This window comes from Polistes dominula, unplaced genomic scaffold, assembly GCF_049000335.1.
Source record: "Polistes dominula isolate Pdom_NZ unplaced genomic scaffold, Pdom_raw_medaka contig_11, whole genome shotgun sequence".
Lineage (NCBI taxonomy): Eukaryota > Metazoa > Arthropoda > Insecta > Hymenoptera > Vespidae > Polistes > Polistes dominula.
Window position 1 is genome coordinate 3179370 of NW_028301154.1, and position 19012 is coordinate 3198381.

A 19012-nucleotide genomic window follows, 5' to 3' on the forward strand; every position below is an offset into this window, starting at 1 on the left:
ATAAGAGAATTATAATCTGAAATTCTGTTTATTTCGAATGTTATTTACGTTGCATACATGGGCAAAGTTGGAAAATAACCTAAACAACATTAAAATAAAAGTATATTTATAGAGGATAATGCCTCAGTTAAAAGATGAATCTTGAAAAGAAAGGTACATAGATCATATGTAATAAGTTATTAGATAACAATATGCACTTATATTAATTATTTAACAATTATTTTATCATTCTAATATTCTCTAATTACATTTCAGATTGTTTCTAGGCATATACATTGGTTTAAATATTTCATAGGATTTAAAGTACATTAAATAGAAAATAATTGTGATATATTATAAATTTATGTTTCTTTTTTCGATTAGAAATAAAACGTACACGTTATTCATAATTATTCTAAAAATAATGAATAGAATAAAGAGAATGTAGGATCTTATAGTATAGAAAATCATGTAGAATGATCTTCGTATGAATCGTGTATAAACGTTATTGTAAATTTATTTAAAACAATTATGTATATCGGAAAGTATTTAAATTGTAAAGATTCTTTATCGATACAGATTTTGGCCATTTATTCTTTCATATGCTGCATTTTATATTAGACATTTTTATATCGACAATTCTCATCTATATGATTGTATTCTTTTATGCGAAACGACAAAGTTTTCGTAATGTCTACATTGTCTTTATTCAATTCATTATTTTTAGAATATTTATAAGTGTTGTGTACATTTATTAGAAAAATAGAAATGATTTTTAATTTATTTAATAAATAAATTATCATATGTAGTTTGACCAGCGTGGTCATAAAGAAGGTCAGATTCTGTCCGTGTAAGAAGCTGTGAGGACCCTTTTCATGTTCAAAAAATGAATTAGCCAATCACAGCCAAGCTTTCGTCCGAATTCTTCAGTTTCATGGCGTCATTCGTGGAGAACACATCGGAGTGTAATCGTCTCGTTAAAATCAGGTAATTAAAAGATATTTTGTAAGGTTCACACCTTTCTATTACAATATATAAAGGATAAAAGGATCGATTTTGATTTTTTGAGTATATTTTGACAATTTTTATGCTTCTATATCGTATTTTTAATCTTTCGAAATTTTTCTTTATTATAGGTGGAAAGAAGATCTACTACGCATCATTTTCGCGCATGCAGTATTTTCGCGCCAGTCTTATGCGCCTGTTTTATGCACTTCAATATGGCGAATCTTTCGAATTTTTTAATCTGTCATCTGTATACGTGTTGCAGCGGATTTTGTTATCCCGTTAATTTCAGGTAATTGTTTCAATTAATTATCTAACGTACACCTTCCTGTTATATATATGGTGTTATATATAACGAATGTTATACGTGAGTTTTTTCATATTTTACTTTTATTTTTTAGCTTTCTAAGCATGGGAAGAGTTATAACACGAATTCACTAATATTTTAACCTTGTGGCCACTTTTTTTATCTTCTCCATATATGGCGAGGTGAGCATTATTTTTGTTAAATATAAGCATATAAGCATATAGAAATACTACAGAAAGAGTGAGAGAGAAGGAGTGAGAGAGACAGAGAAAAAGAATAAGAAAACAATACACTCGACATATAAGTTATTATAAATGTGTATTTTTATTTCCAGGAATTTCTCGAGGAATTTTCTTCGTCGAATTTCCGACAACAAAACGTAAACAGCCGATAACATAGGTATAATAGCCGAACGTTCGACACTCCCGAGATCTCCTCTACCAAGGTTATGTAGTAACGTACCTCGTATTCGTCTTCTATCTTTCAACGAGACAACATCTACGAAAATAAATCGTATTAAATTATTTAATAATTTTATTTCTAACATTATCTTTTTGATTTTAATAGTTTAAAAAGTATTTCATTGCATAGAATGGTATAAAATCTGGTTTATTTTTTATGTTACTCTTTATTGAGTTTGCTGATACAATTACTGTTTTATTTAGACAACTTTAAAGATTTTTAATTAATATTTTTACTAGCATTATATACTTGATATGTAATATTGCAAGCAAATAGTTGCATACTTTGATCAATTTCACAAATATTTAATAACTTTAACTTTTAATTATGTCAACTCTCATAGATTATTAAATTATTTCTTTCTATTTACCATTGAATATTTTATCAAAAATATTCAAGGGTTTTAATGTGTGCCCTGCCTTCAGAAATGATTTACAGGAAATATTGTAATATAGTCTTTAGTATGTTTCAGCTCTTTTCAGACTTTTTATTTAATTTTATTTTATACATCGTCATCCTAAGGGTAGGATACCCATCCTGCAATCATCAACGAAGACTAAAAGTAAGTATATTTTACTATCAAAAATTTCTATGATAATTTCAATTGATTTTTATTACAACAATGATATTAATTGTTCTTTTTCTTGTTATGTTTCAGAAAATCATTGCAATCGAGCGCGTAGGCAATGAGGTTCTCGTGTGTTGCATCGTGTTAAAATAAAATATAAAAAAGTCGACAAGTAAATTCAGTGTTGATCGTCGTATGTTAAAGTTTCGTTTGCTCGGTTAAGAAACTCGCAAGTTTCTTTTATTCTGTTTAAACTTGTGCTCATCGTCATCCTAAGGGTAGGATACCCATCCTGCATTCATCCTACATCCATCAAAGTGAGTATATTTTTCTATTAAACATTTTCTCAATAACTATAGAAATTTTTATATAACAACGATTTATATAATATTATTTTTATTTGTGTTTCAGATCATCGTTGGAATGGTATATATTCACATTTTATTTATTAAATTCATTTAGAAATTCGTTTAACACTAGATTTGTTCACTATTATTTAAAAATTTACAAACGTTGTTTAAATGAAAAAATGGATAGAGGAAAGGAATTAATATTTATGTATATTTCATTACAGCATTAAAAATTACCATATAATTTTAAAAAATATTCTACTTTAAAGTTCATTAAATTTAAATTTTATTAAATTACAATTAATTTAAAATATTTCTATTTTATATATATGTAACAAAAAAGTTTGAAATGAATCAAATTTGCTCAGTCCATAAATCTAGTGTTAATTGAATTAATTGAATGTAATGCAGTTTTAAAGTCATTATTTGTGCATTGTCATCGTCATCCTAAGGATAGGAGACCCATTGTGCATTCATCAATAAAAATTTAAAGTGAGTATATTTTTTTATTAAATAATTCCTTAAAAATTTTAATGATTTTCTGTAATAGTAATGATATTAATAGTATTGCTTTTTATTTCAGTTTCAGATTGCAATCGTGCACGAATGGCCCATGTGAAGTGACTGGGAGTGAAATTTTTGTTCTTGCATTTGACTGCGAGCAATGCAGTCTTTGAATTAGTTGTAGAATCAGTGATCGGGCGAGTAATAAGTTAAAATCAAACGCGAATTAGAGTCAGTGTTGTTCGTCGTATAATGAAATTTCGGTTTCGCGATAAGAAACTCATCTATAGTTTCTTATTTTCGTTTATACCGCGTTGTTAGATTCACGCGAGGTGCATTACCATGGTGCAATAGAGCTGCATCTCATTGAAATGCATTGTAAGTATTCATTTTTATTTACCTTTTATTCGATTTTATTTTATATGATTTTGAATAATATTCCAGATAATTTATCGTTTTGTTCTATTTTATTTTACAGATATAATCATGAATTCTCTTCCTTCCAAAGATGTTGGATGAATTCTTCGATGGATCTTCGATGGATCTTCAATGAATCTTTGATGGATTTTTGGTGGATCTTCGATGGATATTCTTCAATGGCAAATCGAGTATCGACTTCCATCGTAAGACTACAATACTTGCTGCGAAGTAGGAGTGTTTTGGAGCCATCGCAGAACTTCTTAAACCGTGAGTTTTTATTTAAAGTCCCTCCAGTGCTCAATCATGCCGAGGATGAAAGGTCCGAATCGGCACGAGTTACTGGTTGTAATTATTTAAATAAATTATTGACGAGCACATGAGTAATTCCTTTTTAGGAGTTACTCATGAAAATTGTATATTGTATTGTATGTTTTCTTATTAGTTCAGGATAGGTTTTCTTGTCTCATCAGTTAAATTCATTTAATTAATAATGCAATTAATAAATGCACTCTCTTTTTTATTACGTGTTTTGTTCGTGGTCAGTAGTGATGAAATCGAGCATTAATTTACTCGTTTTCGTCCAGAAAAGCATGTAATAAATATCTTACATGCATTGCTTCGTACATAGTTTATCTAATCAAGATTAATTTTGATATATCAATACTTTGATATTTTAAATAAATGAGCAAGAAGACAAACCAAATTCGCGAACGGATAGATTCTGGCAATTAAATGGTGGCTCAAAGCCCAGTTCTTTCATTAGAACAGCCATTTAGTGAAAGAATCGTCCGAGGTTTGCAAAAAATATCCATCATCACCGTAGAGTCTTTTAATACATCCTTACCTCGAAACTATCATTGTTTCATATGGGGTAACTTTTTTTTTCATTCGCTTGTTGAAGTCATTATTCACCAAATGACTTGTAGAGTCCTTAGTCGCTTAGATGAATTTTTATTAAAATCTTTTGATATATTTATATATGTGTTAATCATATTTTTTAGATCAGGATTTTCAGCTTCTAATATACTAATCTCCCGTTTCTCCCCCCATACTTTCTGCGTTCTCATCTATGCGTGTGCCCAGGTGTTACACGTATGGGTGAGAAACAGTTAGCGTGGGTTTAGTTTTAGTTTTTTCCCCTATTGGCGGCTGTTATTGTGCTAGTGATTGCACGATGTACTTTACACCTGTGTGTGCGTATTAGGTAGTGTGTATTATACATCGTTTCGCGATATTTTTTATTCATTTAATACATTATTAAATACTAAAAGCACTACTTCTACATATCACTTGTGATGTAAAAAATACGCGTTTCTGTATTCTTAGATTTATATTAAATATTTCTAATTTGTTTGATAATCTCGTTTGCATAGTATAGTTACTGCATTTATTTGTGAAAACTTTGATATACTTGTATATTACTAGTATGCATATATATGCTAGTGTATACTTGTATTTTTGCTTTAGTTTTTTATGCAATAATCATTAGCCTTGGCAGTCGATTACAGCAAAACGTACGTATACCCATTAGCATATAAGTTTAGAAAACGTGGTTGAGCTAGGGTGTCGGAGGTGCCCCGGGGCATGCTCTCTAGTTTAGGCTTTTGCACCCTGGTGGTATGTGTGAGAACCGTGGAGTGAGTGGGTGGGTATGTATGGTTTTTCTTAAAATGGGTAAAAATATGGATAATAGGCAGGCAGGTAGCATACTTCTCTGAATGACTGTAAAAACTTTAATTTTAAGTAGGTAGGATCCAGGAAAGGCATTAGACTTCTTGCTTCCACTCCGGAGTGGAAATTCCGCCTCCTGGTTTATACAGAATTGTTACAAAATTTTATCATCTCATTCTATTATGCTTGATTTGTTCATTTATTTTGTGACTATTCTGTGATCTTTATTATGTATCATGATTCAAAGGTATTTGCAACCATTTGAAAGATTTATTTCTACTTCGATTTTATCTCGAACGAGATAGAGTCGAATCAAATTCGCAAATTCTTTGATGCATTTGATACTTAGTTTTTAGTATTTCAGGATTAGCACTACGCACTATCGCGATTTCCTCTTACAGCTAGAAATATGTGATATAATTAAATATAACAAATTAATGAAATAAAAGTATTGCAAGAAAATGCATTAAATTTATTGCAATATTTATTTCAATTCGGTTTTTTTACACGACGTTAATAGTGCGAAGTGTTATTAGGTCATCGAGGGAAATTATTATCTGCTTGGACATTCGATTAAATATTCTCGTGTATGGTCAATGAACTCTAAGTTCATTGATGTTCCACGAGCTAGAAAAGTGGACGTGAAATGTAAATTAATTTTGTAATAATTGAGTATTAGAATCATAACAAAATATGAGTTTATTTGCAAAATTAGTATGAAAGATCTTATCTTGCCGGCACATAGGAAATGTCCAAATGCAGTTTTCATGGAATGAAGAAAGAAGAGGCTATATGCCGAAGAGGCCCCCACTTAATTGTGGCTCAAGAGGGCAACTACTGAGGCTATTGAGTTATTTTCAAAGGTTCAACAGCAAGTTCGAACCTTTAGAGAATGACTCTCTAGTCATATTTTATATTTTATTGTTTTACTTTTTTGCTCGTCATTAATTTCTAGTTGTAATTGGAGATGATGGACCATTCCATCTCCTTGGGACACCAAATTCGTGTCTATATCGTCAAAAAGATGCATATGTGTTTAGTTAGTTTGAGTCAAAATATTTAAATTCCCTTTTTGTCCCATTTTGAAATCTAATTATCGTCTTTTGATTATTAAAGTAATCTCTCTTTTGTTTGTCTTCTTTAAGATTTTCCACTGTAATCGTATTTTGTAATTGTAAACTTGTAATTTCTCTTTTCTATAGAATAGTAGTTTTAAAGTATTTTATAATAATTAATAGGTTTTTTTTAGTATCTTGATTTTTGTACTTTTTCATTTTTATATATATTTTTTTATGTAAATGTAAAATCACACGCGTTTAAATTTAAAATTATTCCAACAGTAGATAGAGATTTGATAAAAATAAATAGAGAATTCAATTGAAAAGTGCATCTACGAATTGGACGATTCATATGTTAGGCTACTTTATATCACTTGATTGTATGATTAATATAGTTTTCTTCTTGTTGCAGGTGATCATCGTTGGATTTAACAACAATCCTTTGGATTTTCTTCTATTTTAATGCCCTAAATGATTACTTTTTAAATTATATGTTTAAATGCATTTCTGAAGGTACACACATTAACACTAAATATGAAATAGAATTATATTTAAAATTCTATAATTGATATAACTTCATATATTTGTGGAGATTTATCCAAGATTTTATATATGTTTTTTAATAAAATGTTTTATGGTTGAACTTATCTTTTTCAGATCTAAGACCATAATGAATCTACGTGTCATCTTGCTTTGCTTTGCAGATATCTATAATTTCTTTTTTACTCTCTTTTCAGCTACTCATTTTCCATTGAAAACAAGTTAATTAATTTCTGAATAATCTAGTATTTAAAACAAAACTTGTATTAGGTTATGGCTATCCTTAAACTTATTAGGTGAAATTGTATTTTTTTTTAAAGTTTTAATAATAGAATCGTTTTCAATAAAATAGTACAAAAAGTTTTAGAGACCAGAGAAAGTTGAGCAAACGTGAGTCACGATTCATGAAACGTCTTTTGGGAAGAACTCATAGGAATCGACAATCTGAAATCCCAGACGAGCTATCATCATCTTATTCGTCGTCGTGTTCCTTGACGATAGCTCAGAGGAGATTACAAACGAGTCCTCAAGTGTCCTTACTTCTTCTCGTTTTCCTTTCTTTATTCTTAAATTTTATCGAGAAAATCTTGAATTCTTTTTGATAGCGACACCGAACACGCTGACAAAACTTTTCGTGATCATCTTCTCGTTTTTTGACTTTCCATTCTTCTGAGACACCAAGATATCTTACCTGTGATAAAAAAATGAAATCACCTTCTATAATGAAGTTTACTCTATATCCCTTTGACTGCTACAGACGCATATATGCGTCTGTCGGAAGCTATCGGTATGGACTAAGGACGCATATATGCACTTTCTGTAAGTGTTCGGCATGGACTAAGGACGCATATATGCATTTGTCAATTTTTCGAGCACCTACACAGAATTAATACCATTATGCGTCTGTGAGATACGTATAAATGCATTCCTTAGCAACGGCAATAAACAAATGCAAAAATGCATTATATTATAATATATATATATATATATTATATTATATTTATTAAATTTAGTTTTTCAGTATATTGTTTTCTATTTTGTTACACAAATTTTAGTTTATTTTAAGTTTCAACGTCAATAATAAGGAATACTAAAAAATAATACTAATAAATAATTAATTCTAAAAAATAACGCTCTTGAATTATTTAATCTCGTACGAAAGTACGATTTATGCTTTGAGTAGTTCATCAACAGAGTTCAGTCTACCGAAAAAGTATTCAGTCCATAGCGATCGTTAGTACTCGCCGCGCGCCGTCCGTACGGACTGCATAGGCCAGGAGTGTTCAGCAGTCAAAGGGATATTTTTTAAATTTATTTTAAATTAATTGAGAGAAGTTAGAATAAAAAAAGATTTTTTTAATAAAATTTAAATTAAATTAGTAACAAAAAAATTAAATTCAATAATAAGGATAGTTTTAAATATAATAAATAATTAATGTAAAATAAAATAATGGTACTCAATGTTACCACGTATCCTAGACCTAGTTGAAATACACTAAAAGAATCTTTACCTTAAGTTAACTTGTGTAAATGAAAATTACTAGCTACTGCTACTAAATCAAACGATGCCATCTTTCGATTAAATTGTTATCAATACAAGTCCCAAATAAATATTTCAAATATTCGAGTTAGTAGTTATATCACTATCACGTAGAAGAAGATATCAACCAAACGAAATAGTTTTCATAGAATTATAGTCGAACGTTTATGCCCTATCTTTTAATCTATCGGCAAAGTTTCGAAACTTGTCTAACGATTTATTAAAAAGATAAAACCCGAAAGATAAATTAAACGAACGAAATCGTTCGAGTTATCCTACCGGTAATATATATTCACGATTAAACTTCCTTTCAAAACCCGAAATGAAACTTCTTCATTCCCCGTATCTAGTCATTTTTTAAGGTTGTCAGAAAAATTCGAACATTAAAGGATTAAAACCATAAAAACTGTACTATCAAAATTTAACCAAAAATATTTTCCACCTAGAACGTTGTGTTTTTTTTTTTCTACGTATACTTCATCGTTTTATCGATCTTTTATTTTATTTTATTTTATTTTATTTTATTTTATTTTATTTTATTTTATTTTAATTTTTTTTTCTATACAATCCAAATTCAAACACACGTTTGACAAGAAGAGGGAATAATTCGTGTTATAAATTTCAATAAAGTGAAATGAAAAAATAAAAAATAAAAAAGACAAAAAAAAATAGAAAATCGATTTCGAATAATAATCAAATATAATTTAATTCTATCATCCCCTCTTCGTTCTTCGTTCCTGTATTGACTTTTTAACAAAACAAAAAATAAAAAAAAATAAAAACAAAAAAAGGAATAAAGAAGTTTCATTTTGCTTAACAACATTACGCGTTGAGGTATTTTCTATATTTTTTTCTTTTTTATTTTAATGTTCTTACCCCTTTTTTTAATTATCGTTATTTTCTTTTCGTTTCCTTTTCTTTTCTTTATTATTATTTTCTTTTCTTTTCTTTTCTTTTTTTTTTATTGTTATTTTCTTTTCTTTTTTTTTCTTGTTCAGGGTATCCCAACGCTAATTATAGCAGTAGCAGGAATTGACGATGCAGCGTCTGTTGCAATATATGGCATCGTAAAAAGCGTCATGTTCTCTCATGACAAGCTTTGGTATCAAATTCTTCAAGGACCTATCGCTATAGTCGGTGGTCTCGGCTTTGGTATACTCTGGGGCTGTTTGGCCAAATACGTTCCAGAAAAGGGTGATGTGAGTATTTTTTTTCATTCTATCTTTAAATGTTTTGTTTTTTGTCTATTTGTTTAAACGTTTCAGTTTATTGCGATATTTAAAATAAATCAACGAGCTCGAGATCAAATTAGGGTATTTCTTTTTTCGTATTCAAGTTAATTACTTGAAAAAATATCTTTCGATTTAATTGAAATGAATTTAACAATAATGTTGGAATAATGTTTTTGTATTATAAAACTGAATGAATGATTCTTTTTTTATCTTTTTTGTTTACATTACTTTTAAATAGATAAATTTCTCAAATAAAATAGAAATGTTTTATTTATACATCTCACATGTGAACGAGATAAAAAGTTCAGTGGTTCGTAATAAAAAAGAAATAAAAAATTATTCTAACATTGATAGACACTATACTACCATAAATTGTTAATACAAAAGTTTGAAAAAAAAAACAAAAAATATTGCAACGAAGTCCAATATATCAGGACACTCGGTACAGGAGAGTAGCTTTGGGAATCGTGGGTTATTCCAATACACCATTGAAATATAACTTATAAATCATTTTTCTATTGGTTTTTATTCATTCTAGTATTTAAAATTGTCCATAACTGTAACTAATGTATCTTTAAAAAAAAAAAAGATATCTTAGACATAATACATAGCAGACAACATTTTGATACAGACAACATCATCCATAAAACATTTGTTTTAAAAAATAGAATACCAACAAATTTTCAACAAACACGAAAATATATAACATAATCTCTCTAGGTTAATAGGAATGTAAATAGGAACTTTAGGTATTATAACTTTCCAACTTTACTGTTCAGATTTTCATTAATTCTAATAATCCTATTATTCAAAATTGTCCATAACTATTACTGTAATAAATAATAAAACAAAAATTTGAAATAATTAATATACATACAAATAATATTGATATTATATTCTTCATAATTCATAGAACATTTTGTTCGGTAATAACATAACCCAGAAATGTTACAAATAACTTAATCTCTCTCTCCCTCTCTCTCTCTCTCTCTTTCTCAGTAACTGTATAGAAGAGCTTTTAGGAGTTACAGTTTGCCAGCACAGCACTAGCACATAACTTATAAGCAAACGCATCGATCCGAAAATTTGATTGGTATTACGTAAAGAGTATTCCATTTGCAATCTGTTGGATGAGTGAATGGGAGTTGGGTGGGAGTTAGATGTTGAATAAGGGGGTAAAGCGTGTGAGGTCAGGAAAAGGGGTTCAGGTCCAGGTCAGGAGAATGGGTAGAAAGGGTCAAGCTACGTTTCCACCCCCGTAGATGGTCGCAATCGTCTGTCACTTGTCTTGGCATGATCGCACTAGTATAATAGGTCTTAATGTCCTCGTCGTTTGTTCATCGTTGTGGGAAATGCGTTCGACGAAGCGTATGATGATTACCCGTCGTTACTGATTTATCGACGTTTCCCGTTCTTGGACAGTTGTGTTCTCGCGAATACGAGAAAGCAGCATATGCAACGATTATGGTCGTATTAGATCGTTAATGTGACTTGCCAACTGGAATATAATAATCTAAGTTATTATATGTTTTATTATTACGGATGATTCGAATTATTTAACTTAAATGTTATCATTTTCTTTCTAATATTGTTCATAGTTATTTTTTCTTTATTGTTATTCTAACTTATGTTAATGTTATATCAGTGTTCTTTTATTTATAAAAACAAACAAAAATACCGATACGCATTTCTTGTTTCAAGCTTTTTACTCGAGATATTATAATTTATGTAATAGCATTTGAATGAATCATTTGAAAATTAAGATTTTTTTGGAGTTTATTAATAATTAAACATTATTTATCTTGACTTTTTTTCTTTTTTTCTTTTCTTTTATTTTAGACTTGATCAATGTTATTTTTCATCTTTTCCCATGTACTCATCTTTTAAAAAGACAAATCAATTATAAAATCATTGAGTAAAGTATCATTGAGTTTTAGTGAGTGTTATACCTTTTCTACAATTAATTCCACCTGTTAGTCGACATATAAACGTATATAATATCGAATTAAACAAGTTATTTTACGAATGATTAAATGTTCGCATCATCCATTCCACAAAATAAGCCAACAGTTATTTTAAATATTTTCCCACGAATTATGTATGAATATATTCTAAAAAAATAAATAAATGAAATAATGAAATATATAATAACGAAGAACGCGATTTTAATTTATTTAATCGAGTATTTAATACAGGGTGCAAAAAAAAAGAATAAAAATAAAATAGAAGGGTCAGGTTTTACGTTATAACGAAATAATCTACCACCTTGTCAACATTTTCTTTTGAGCTTCTTATAATACAGTTTATCGATCGAGAAAAAAAGAAAAATGAAAAGAAAAATTAATTCTTCCCACGTCGTTGGGTCACGTTTTACGAGACATCTTTAGCAAAAGTTTATAGACTTCCAAAGAAATAGTATCGTGATCTCGTGTAAACTGTCGAAGCAAACGGTTGTTTCCATTATCCTCTTTTTCTCTCTCTCTTTCTCTCTCTCTCTCTCTCTCTCTCTTTCATTCGACCCTTTTTTTTACCTTCCCCTTCTTGTAAAGAAGACGAAACAAAAAAAAAGGGATAGAAAAAGAAAAACAAGTTTGGAGACGTGCATTATCCCTCTAGGAAGATCGATTGTCCTCGATCGAGTTAAAAGTAAGAGCTAGAAGATCTTTTTCCTTTCTTTCTTTCTTTCTTTCTTTCTTTCTTTCTTTCTTTCTTTCTTTCTTTCTTTCTTTATTTCTTTCTTTCTACCCTTTTGGATCTCTTCTTTTCCTACTTTCCTTCTTTCCTTCACTTTTTCTTCTTCTCGTTCTTCTTCTTCTTCTTCTTCTTTATCGACCGAAAAAGCCGCAGAGCACTTTCCTCTTGAGATACAATAAAGTGCATTAATGACGGATTGAGAGGCTACGGTTTATACCTATACTTCTTACTTTTAGTTTACTAAGTTTTCCTTTTTCATATTGGGAAAATAAGAGGGTAACTTGATACAAGGTTAGATCAATACAAGAAAAATTATCTGGACATTGTATATATATATATATATATATATATATATATATATATATATATACATAAAATTGGATTTTGTTACTTCGTTTTTATTTCACATGTTTGTTTTTTTTTTTTAAGAATTGTTTGATATATTATATTATTATACTTTGTTTAAAGGTTGCAATAAAAAATAATTAAAACATGTCGACGTATTTTAATCTCTCTTAGTCATTTTAAGAAGAAAATTTACTTAATAAAGATAAAAATTATTCAATTAAAAATAATGTTTGCAACCTTTAATAAGTATAAATTTTTTGAATAAAAAAAAAACAGAACAAGTTCATTTTGATATATATGGAAAATTAATCCTGTAAAATATAAGTAGAATTATTAAATGTATAGAAGGAGAACGTCATTTTTACAATTGTTCACGTATAAATCTTTTTTTCTTTTTTCTTTTCCTAAGGAATAATTTGTTAAACGCACATTGTCTTTCTTGATAATATATTATCTAGAATAGGACTTTATATTGGTAGAGTTTTAAAACGATCGATCAGTAGGAAAATGTTCTACCACGGCAAACGAAATCGGTTGCTCGAAGAAAGAAAGAAATAAACAAATAAATAAAAGAAATAAAGAAAATAAAAGAGGAAAGGGTATAGCACGAGCGAATTATAGAGTTTCGAATAGTTGTGTGAGTTTTCTCGTAGAAGTAGTAGTAGTTTTCCATAGTAGTTTTCGTAGTAGTAACGACGAAGGGAAATAAATCGTTTTCGATGGCGAAAATGGAAATCGATTTGCCGTAGAAGAAACTGATTGAAATTCGCTTCCTCAATTTTCCATGGCATCGTCTTACTAAAAATTGTCTTAAACAAAAATCGATAATTTGTTCTTTTTATTTTTTTATTTGTTTCTCAACGATATTCAAATTTATCGATCGATAAATAATCTATTCTATTTTATTTTATTTTGTTTCTTTCGTTAAACATGTTACTTGCGATAATATTTTTAATATTTTTAATATTTTTACATACGTTTATTCGCAAAATGAAAATTATGAAAAGTAATTAAAATTAGTTAGACGAATTTTTATTATTATTTTATATTTATGTTTTTTCTTTTTTCTTTATCAAACTTTTTTATTGAATTATCATTCGTAAATGTTTGATTTTTATTTCATTTAATTTTTATTTTATTTTATTTTTTTTTATTTGGTGCAACTTTTAATTTATTTGGTGAATTTTATACGATTTAATTTTAAAAAGCATTTATTTTATTTTCATTAATGATTAAAACTTTTAAATAAAGAAATAAAACAAAGTGAAATCATTTAATTTGGAAAACATTTCTCATTTCGCGTTTAATCATACACACATATATATAATATTTTTCTTATTATTATAATAATAATGTGAATAATATTTATGGAAATACCTTTTCGAAATTGTCTGCTAAATGAAATCATATTATTTTATAACGTTAATTATATTTTATAAATTTGAAAAAGAAAAGGAAAAGGATTAATGTACGAAATGCGTGAAATAAATTTTCGATATTTACGTAAAAATTTGATAACGAAAATTCTGAAAATGGTGTAGAGGGTGATAAGAGGTAAATTAAAAAAAGGAAAAAAAAAACATTGGAAAATTTTCGAGGTCGTTGAATAAACGTCAGGACGACGCGACAAGGTAAAGTAGTACGGCATGGAATTAAAAACTTTAAGGGTTAAAACAGCGAAAAAAAAGAGAACACGGTGTAGTATAAACCGGACGATTTTGAAAACGGAACGGAACTGAACGGGGCTTTTTTTTGGGTAAAAACGAGAGAGTAAAAGAAGAAAGAAAAAAGAGAATATAAGAGAGAAACTTGTAGGTCGAGTTGTTAAAGGGATATTTAACCAATTGCGTTTCTTCTCTCTTCGAGTATGCTACCAACGTATTTCTACACAACGCGTATTCAAATTTAGACAAAATTTTATCTTTAACGTCCAACCAGATAAACTAAAAAATAAATAAAATGGTCAATTTCGTAGGGTTGCACAATTATTTTACAAAATTCTATGCAAATTCAGCTAACATTAAAACTTTTTTGTAATATGTACGGAACAATATTCGAGTGTAGGAGAAGAAATGCAATATAAAAACAATGAAAATAATTTATATATATATAAATATATGTATCAATAATCTTTGACAATTAATTTTCATCAAGTACTTTCATAGGTGTTGATCACCTATATTAATAATATAACTAAATAAATAATTATATGACAAATAAAATATTAATTTAATTTAAATATTAGTAATATAAATTATTAGTATATAGTCCTGATACTATATCAAATTTATTATTTACGTGTACACAACACACACACACACATCTATATTTATATATATATAAATGTATAAGTGTAGATAGGTAAATGTAGGGAATTGGAAAGAGAGAATACGAAAAGAGGGTAGTAGGTCAAAGAAGATACATAGGGTCATCCACCCCTCTGACTTGTTCTCCCCTATGCACCCTCTCACAGCTGCTTACAAATCTGGATCTCTTGCACGGAATCGGATAAATCCACTTTCGTCGAATAAATCTACTTCGGTTGTACTCTTCTACCAACGAATGAACGAACGAGAAATGGTGGGAGGGTGAAAGGAAAAGGTGACAGTACTATTCCTAGTGAGATAGTTGATAGTAGTTGTAGTAGCAGTTGGTATGGTGTGTTAGTATTGATGTTAATATTGGTGGATTTATATTCTTGAAATCTAAATATACTATAAGCTACACCGTAAATCGTAAAGCTCTACGAAGTGAATCGCATTATCGATTTATTCGGTTTAATATACGATTTAATCTATGGTTGCGTCCCACCCTCTCATTCCCCATCATCAAATTTACGATATTGTATTTCTTGTTGGAGGTTAGCCATAAAAAAAATATCTATATAAATACTTACAATATATATATATACGTTTATTTAGGTATATCAATGGTTAGGATATATGCAGTACGTTTAGTTTACAAATTATACGTATATACCGTGTTTATTCAATACTATGATTTATTTTTTTTAACTATAGTTAAAATCGTAATTCATTCTATTGTTAACAATAAAAAGCTATGAAAAAGTGCATAGAAATTAAAACAAAAGAGATAATACGATAAATAAAAATCGATTACACATTGTTATTCATTTAAAAATGCATTTTTGCAAATTAAAATTGCTTTTTTTTTTTTTTTTTTTTTTTTAATATTTACCTCACATCAGTTATAATAGTGACGCAGTACGTATAAAGTGCATCAAAAACGTTCCTTCAAGGATACGAATGTCGATCTGGGCTTCTAGGATATAAGATTTCACTGTTGAGTGCATACATATGTGTGTATGTGGGTGTGGGTTGATGTCTATGGTTGAGTTGAATATAAGTAACGTAGAGATTTCAGTGTTAGTAGGTTTCTACATCTATGCTCAATGATTTTCGAGTAAGTGTTAGTGTATATGTGTATGAGTATAGAATGCACTTGTCCGTTTCTTCGTGCCAAAGCAGACCTTTTTATGTCCGTTTTTACCATAAAAAGGGGAAAATGCAGAAAACCAGAAACCGATTCAAATTTTTCTTTCTTCCATTCTTATATTCTTCTTCGCGAATAGATTTTTACATACATATACGCACAAGAACATAAAATATTTGATATTTTTCCAAATTTTTTGGCATACATTTTAAAAATATATTCTGATTGTTTTTTTTTTCACCTGTTAGAAAAGTATATACTTGTTATACATTTTATTCTTGTCAAAATAGATAATAATGTCAATGTAAAATTAAGCTAGGTGTATTTGTTAAATTACAATTCAATAAATTAGAATATATAATACTTTTAATATTCTTCTGGAAATTCAAAGTAATTACAATTGAAAAACTTTTATATATAAATTAAAAGTGATTTAGTTATATTTTTACATTATAATAGTTGATATTGTTTTATTCTTAAAATTTCTTTAAAAAGTTATTTATAAATTCGATATTTATTAGGAAATAATCTGTGTTAAAATTTGTTTGATTTGCTGTTTGTTTAAATAATACATTCACAAGAGTATGTCAACTTGTGTTAACGTTATAATTGTACCATTGTACAAATGTAACTCTGTTACAAATATATATATCTATGTGTGTATGTGTAGAGCAATAAATGCACGACTCTTTTTATTACATCGAATTGAAAAAGGTTTTCGAAAGCCTATCGAATTCAGTGTTTCCGTAAATTTTGAATGCGGCGGACGCGACCCAGATCGTTTATCAACCATCCACTGTCTCGTTTCGAACAGGTGTGCACCCACCAATGGTTAGAGAAAGACTGATGATATATAGAACTGAAATTCCATGTATGTAGGAGTTAGGAGGAAGAAAAAAACGTTTGATGAATAGCTATCACAATAAGCGAAGTGGTGTTTACATACAATTCAATAGTAACATGATTATCTGTTGGATTATAACTATATATATTTCATATTTTAATATTAAATTTTATATATTTTTTATATATATTTTTTATTTTAAATTTTATAATTTTCATATGTATATATATATATATATATATTTAACTAACTATCGGAACGTTTATTTATTTTTAATTTCTATTTAATTTTCTTTTTTTGTTATCTTTTTTCCACTTTTTAAACATTGTATCAATCCATTTCAAAATCTTCGAATTTTTTTCTTGTTTCTTTTTTTTTAATGTTTTTTTTTTTTTCAATATTTGTCGTACGTTTAAAAGCGATAAACGAGAACGATCGATGATTGGTGTTTGTAAAAATAAGTTGTATGTACATTGTGCGTTCTATCAAATGAATGCCACATTTGCGAAAGGATATTGGATGTAGCATAATGTTTTGCAATTTCCATATTAATGTAAATACTCTCTACGTCACGAAAGGTATTATCTCTCGATATTCGGACGAATGAATATCGATCCTATTTACGCGAATATACATTGCAATATCTCAGTAAGTGTCCACTTCCAATAATTCATCTTGATCATATCTATATGTATATATACATTTATACGAATAATACACAGAAAAAATATAACATATATGCTATGAATGTATATTTGATTGAATTCGTACGAATTTAATTAAATCATTAAATGTAATATTATTAAGATTACTGAAATATTATTTAAGCGCGAATAATTTTTTTATTATATGTCAATATTAAATATTTTATATTATACTACTTATTTACCAAATAGTAAATGAAATAATTTAAATTGAAATTGTAATGAAATTATAATTCAAAACCGATAATATTCATTTTCTATTTTATCAATCGTAGAAGAAAACATTTCAATGTAATTTCGTATTTTCAATATAATTTTTTACACAAAGTATGTATATTTAAATGTCCATATTTATTAAACATTTTGTTCTGATTTTTTCTCGTATAAAATTTTTGCGGAAAAAAAAACTGAGATAATCCTGTATGTATGTAAATTTGATGAATGACAAATATTAAAAATGACTCAGAAAAATACATGTGTTATATAATGTAAAATATACATATATGTATGTATAGGGTGTTAATATGATTTTAAAATATTAGCATAGAAATAAATCTATTTATTATGAAAGCAAAATGAGAAGACTATAACGCATTACTAGAAAGTAGAAGAATATTCGAAATAAGGTTTTTAATTTATCAAACAAATCTTCTTTAAACGAGGATAGAATGAGAGATAAAAAAAAAAATACAAAAGAAATGTTATATAATATTATTTTCCTTCTTCTTTTTTTTTTCGATTAAACGAGAAGAAAAATGGCGTAAGGAAAAGAAAAGAAAAGAGGAAAAAAAAAGAAAAAAAAGGTGGTGTCTTTTTCCTCCCGATTCTCATGAATTGCAAATTAGAAAAATGACATAGAAAGAGATGAAAAAAAAAAAAAGGGGAAATATAGGGTTCGTAAAGTAGCTAGGGGACGAATTCCGTCGATAGTCATCCAACAATCCGTTGTGTTTTTATAAAAAGTGTGCCCACCTATACACGTAAACGTATATATTGGGTCGGGGAATAAATTTATTCGTATTTTAATATAAAAAAAAAAAAAGGGAAACATACAAATTTGTCTTCCTGTATTTTCGTATTCGTCCTTTTTTCGAATAATTTCAAAAATCAAAATTTAATACACAACAACTAGAGTATTGACAGATCTAATAAATATTATCAAAATTTATGGTTATTTTTCAAAATAAAAAAATACATTATATCAGAAAAATACGAAGAAACTTTTTCACCGACCCAATATATATATATACGTGTAGCACACGTATATAGATAATTGCGAATACAGGTATGGTTAGGTCAATGAAGCAGTTCATTTTGTGAGTGTTGCAGTCTG

General features: G+C 28.1%; 1 protein-coding gene and 3 long non-coding RNA genes across 6 annotated transcripts in view; all 4 read left to right on the forward strand.

Annotated features, from left to right (window-relative positions):
* Positions 1–19012, forward strand: part of Nha1 (Na[+]/H[+] hydrogen antiporter 1) — a 93872-nt gene that overhangs the window by 45829 nt on the left and 29031 nt on the right. For 2 of the 3 annotated variants that reach the window (XM_089178570.1, XM_089178568.1), the window contains exon 4: positions 9403–9603. The exons of the other annotated variant lie outside the window; for it this stretch is intronic. In XM_089178570.1, coding sequence (XP_089034696.1) covers positions 9403–9603 — 201 coding nt within the window. The remainder of the gene's footprint in view (positions 1–9402; positions 9604–19012) is intronic. 3 annotated transcript variants of the gene reach the window in all.
* Positions 928–1812, forward strand: LOC149030586 (uncharacterized). Its single transcript, XR_016178614.1, has 4 exons — positions 928–966; positions 1116–1276; positions 1386–1473; positions 1626–1812. It is a non-coding gene; the product is annotated as an uncharacterized LOC149030586 (long non-coding RNA).
* On the forward strand, positions 1890–2880 carry LOC149030587 (uncharacterized). The gene is made up of 3 exons (XR_016178615.1): positions 1890–2315; positions 2412–2638; positions 2733–2880. It is a non-coding gene; the product is annotated as an uncharacterized LOC149030587 (long non-coding RNA).
* Positions 2962–7598, forward strand: LOC149030588 (uncharacterized). The gene is made up of 3 exons (XR_016178617.1): positions 2962–3163; positions 3255–3553; positions 3654–7598. It is a non-coding gene; the product is annotated as an uncharacterized LOC149030588 (long non-coding RNA).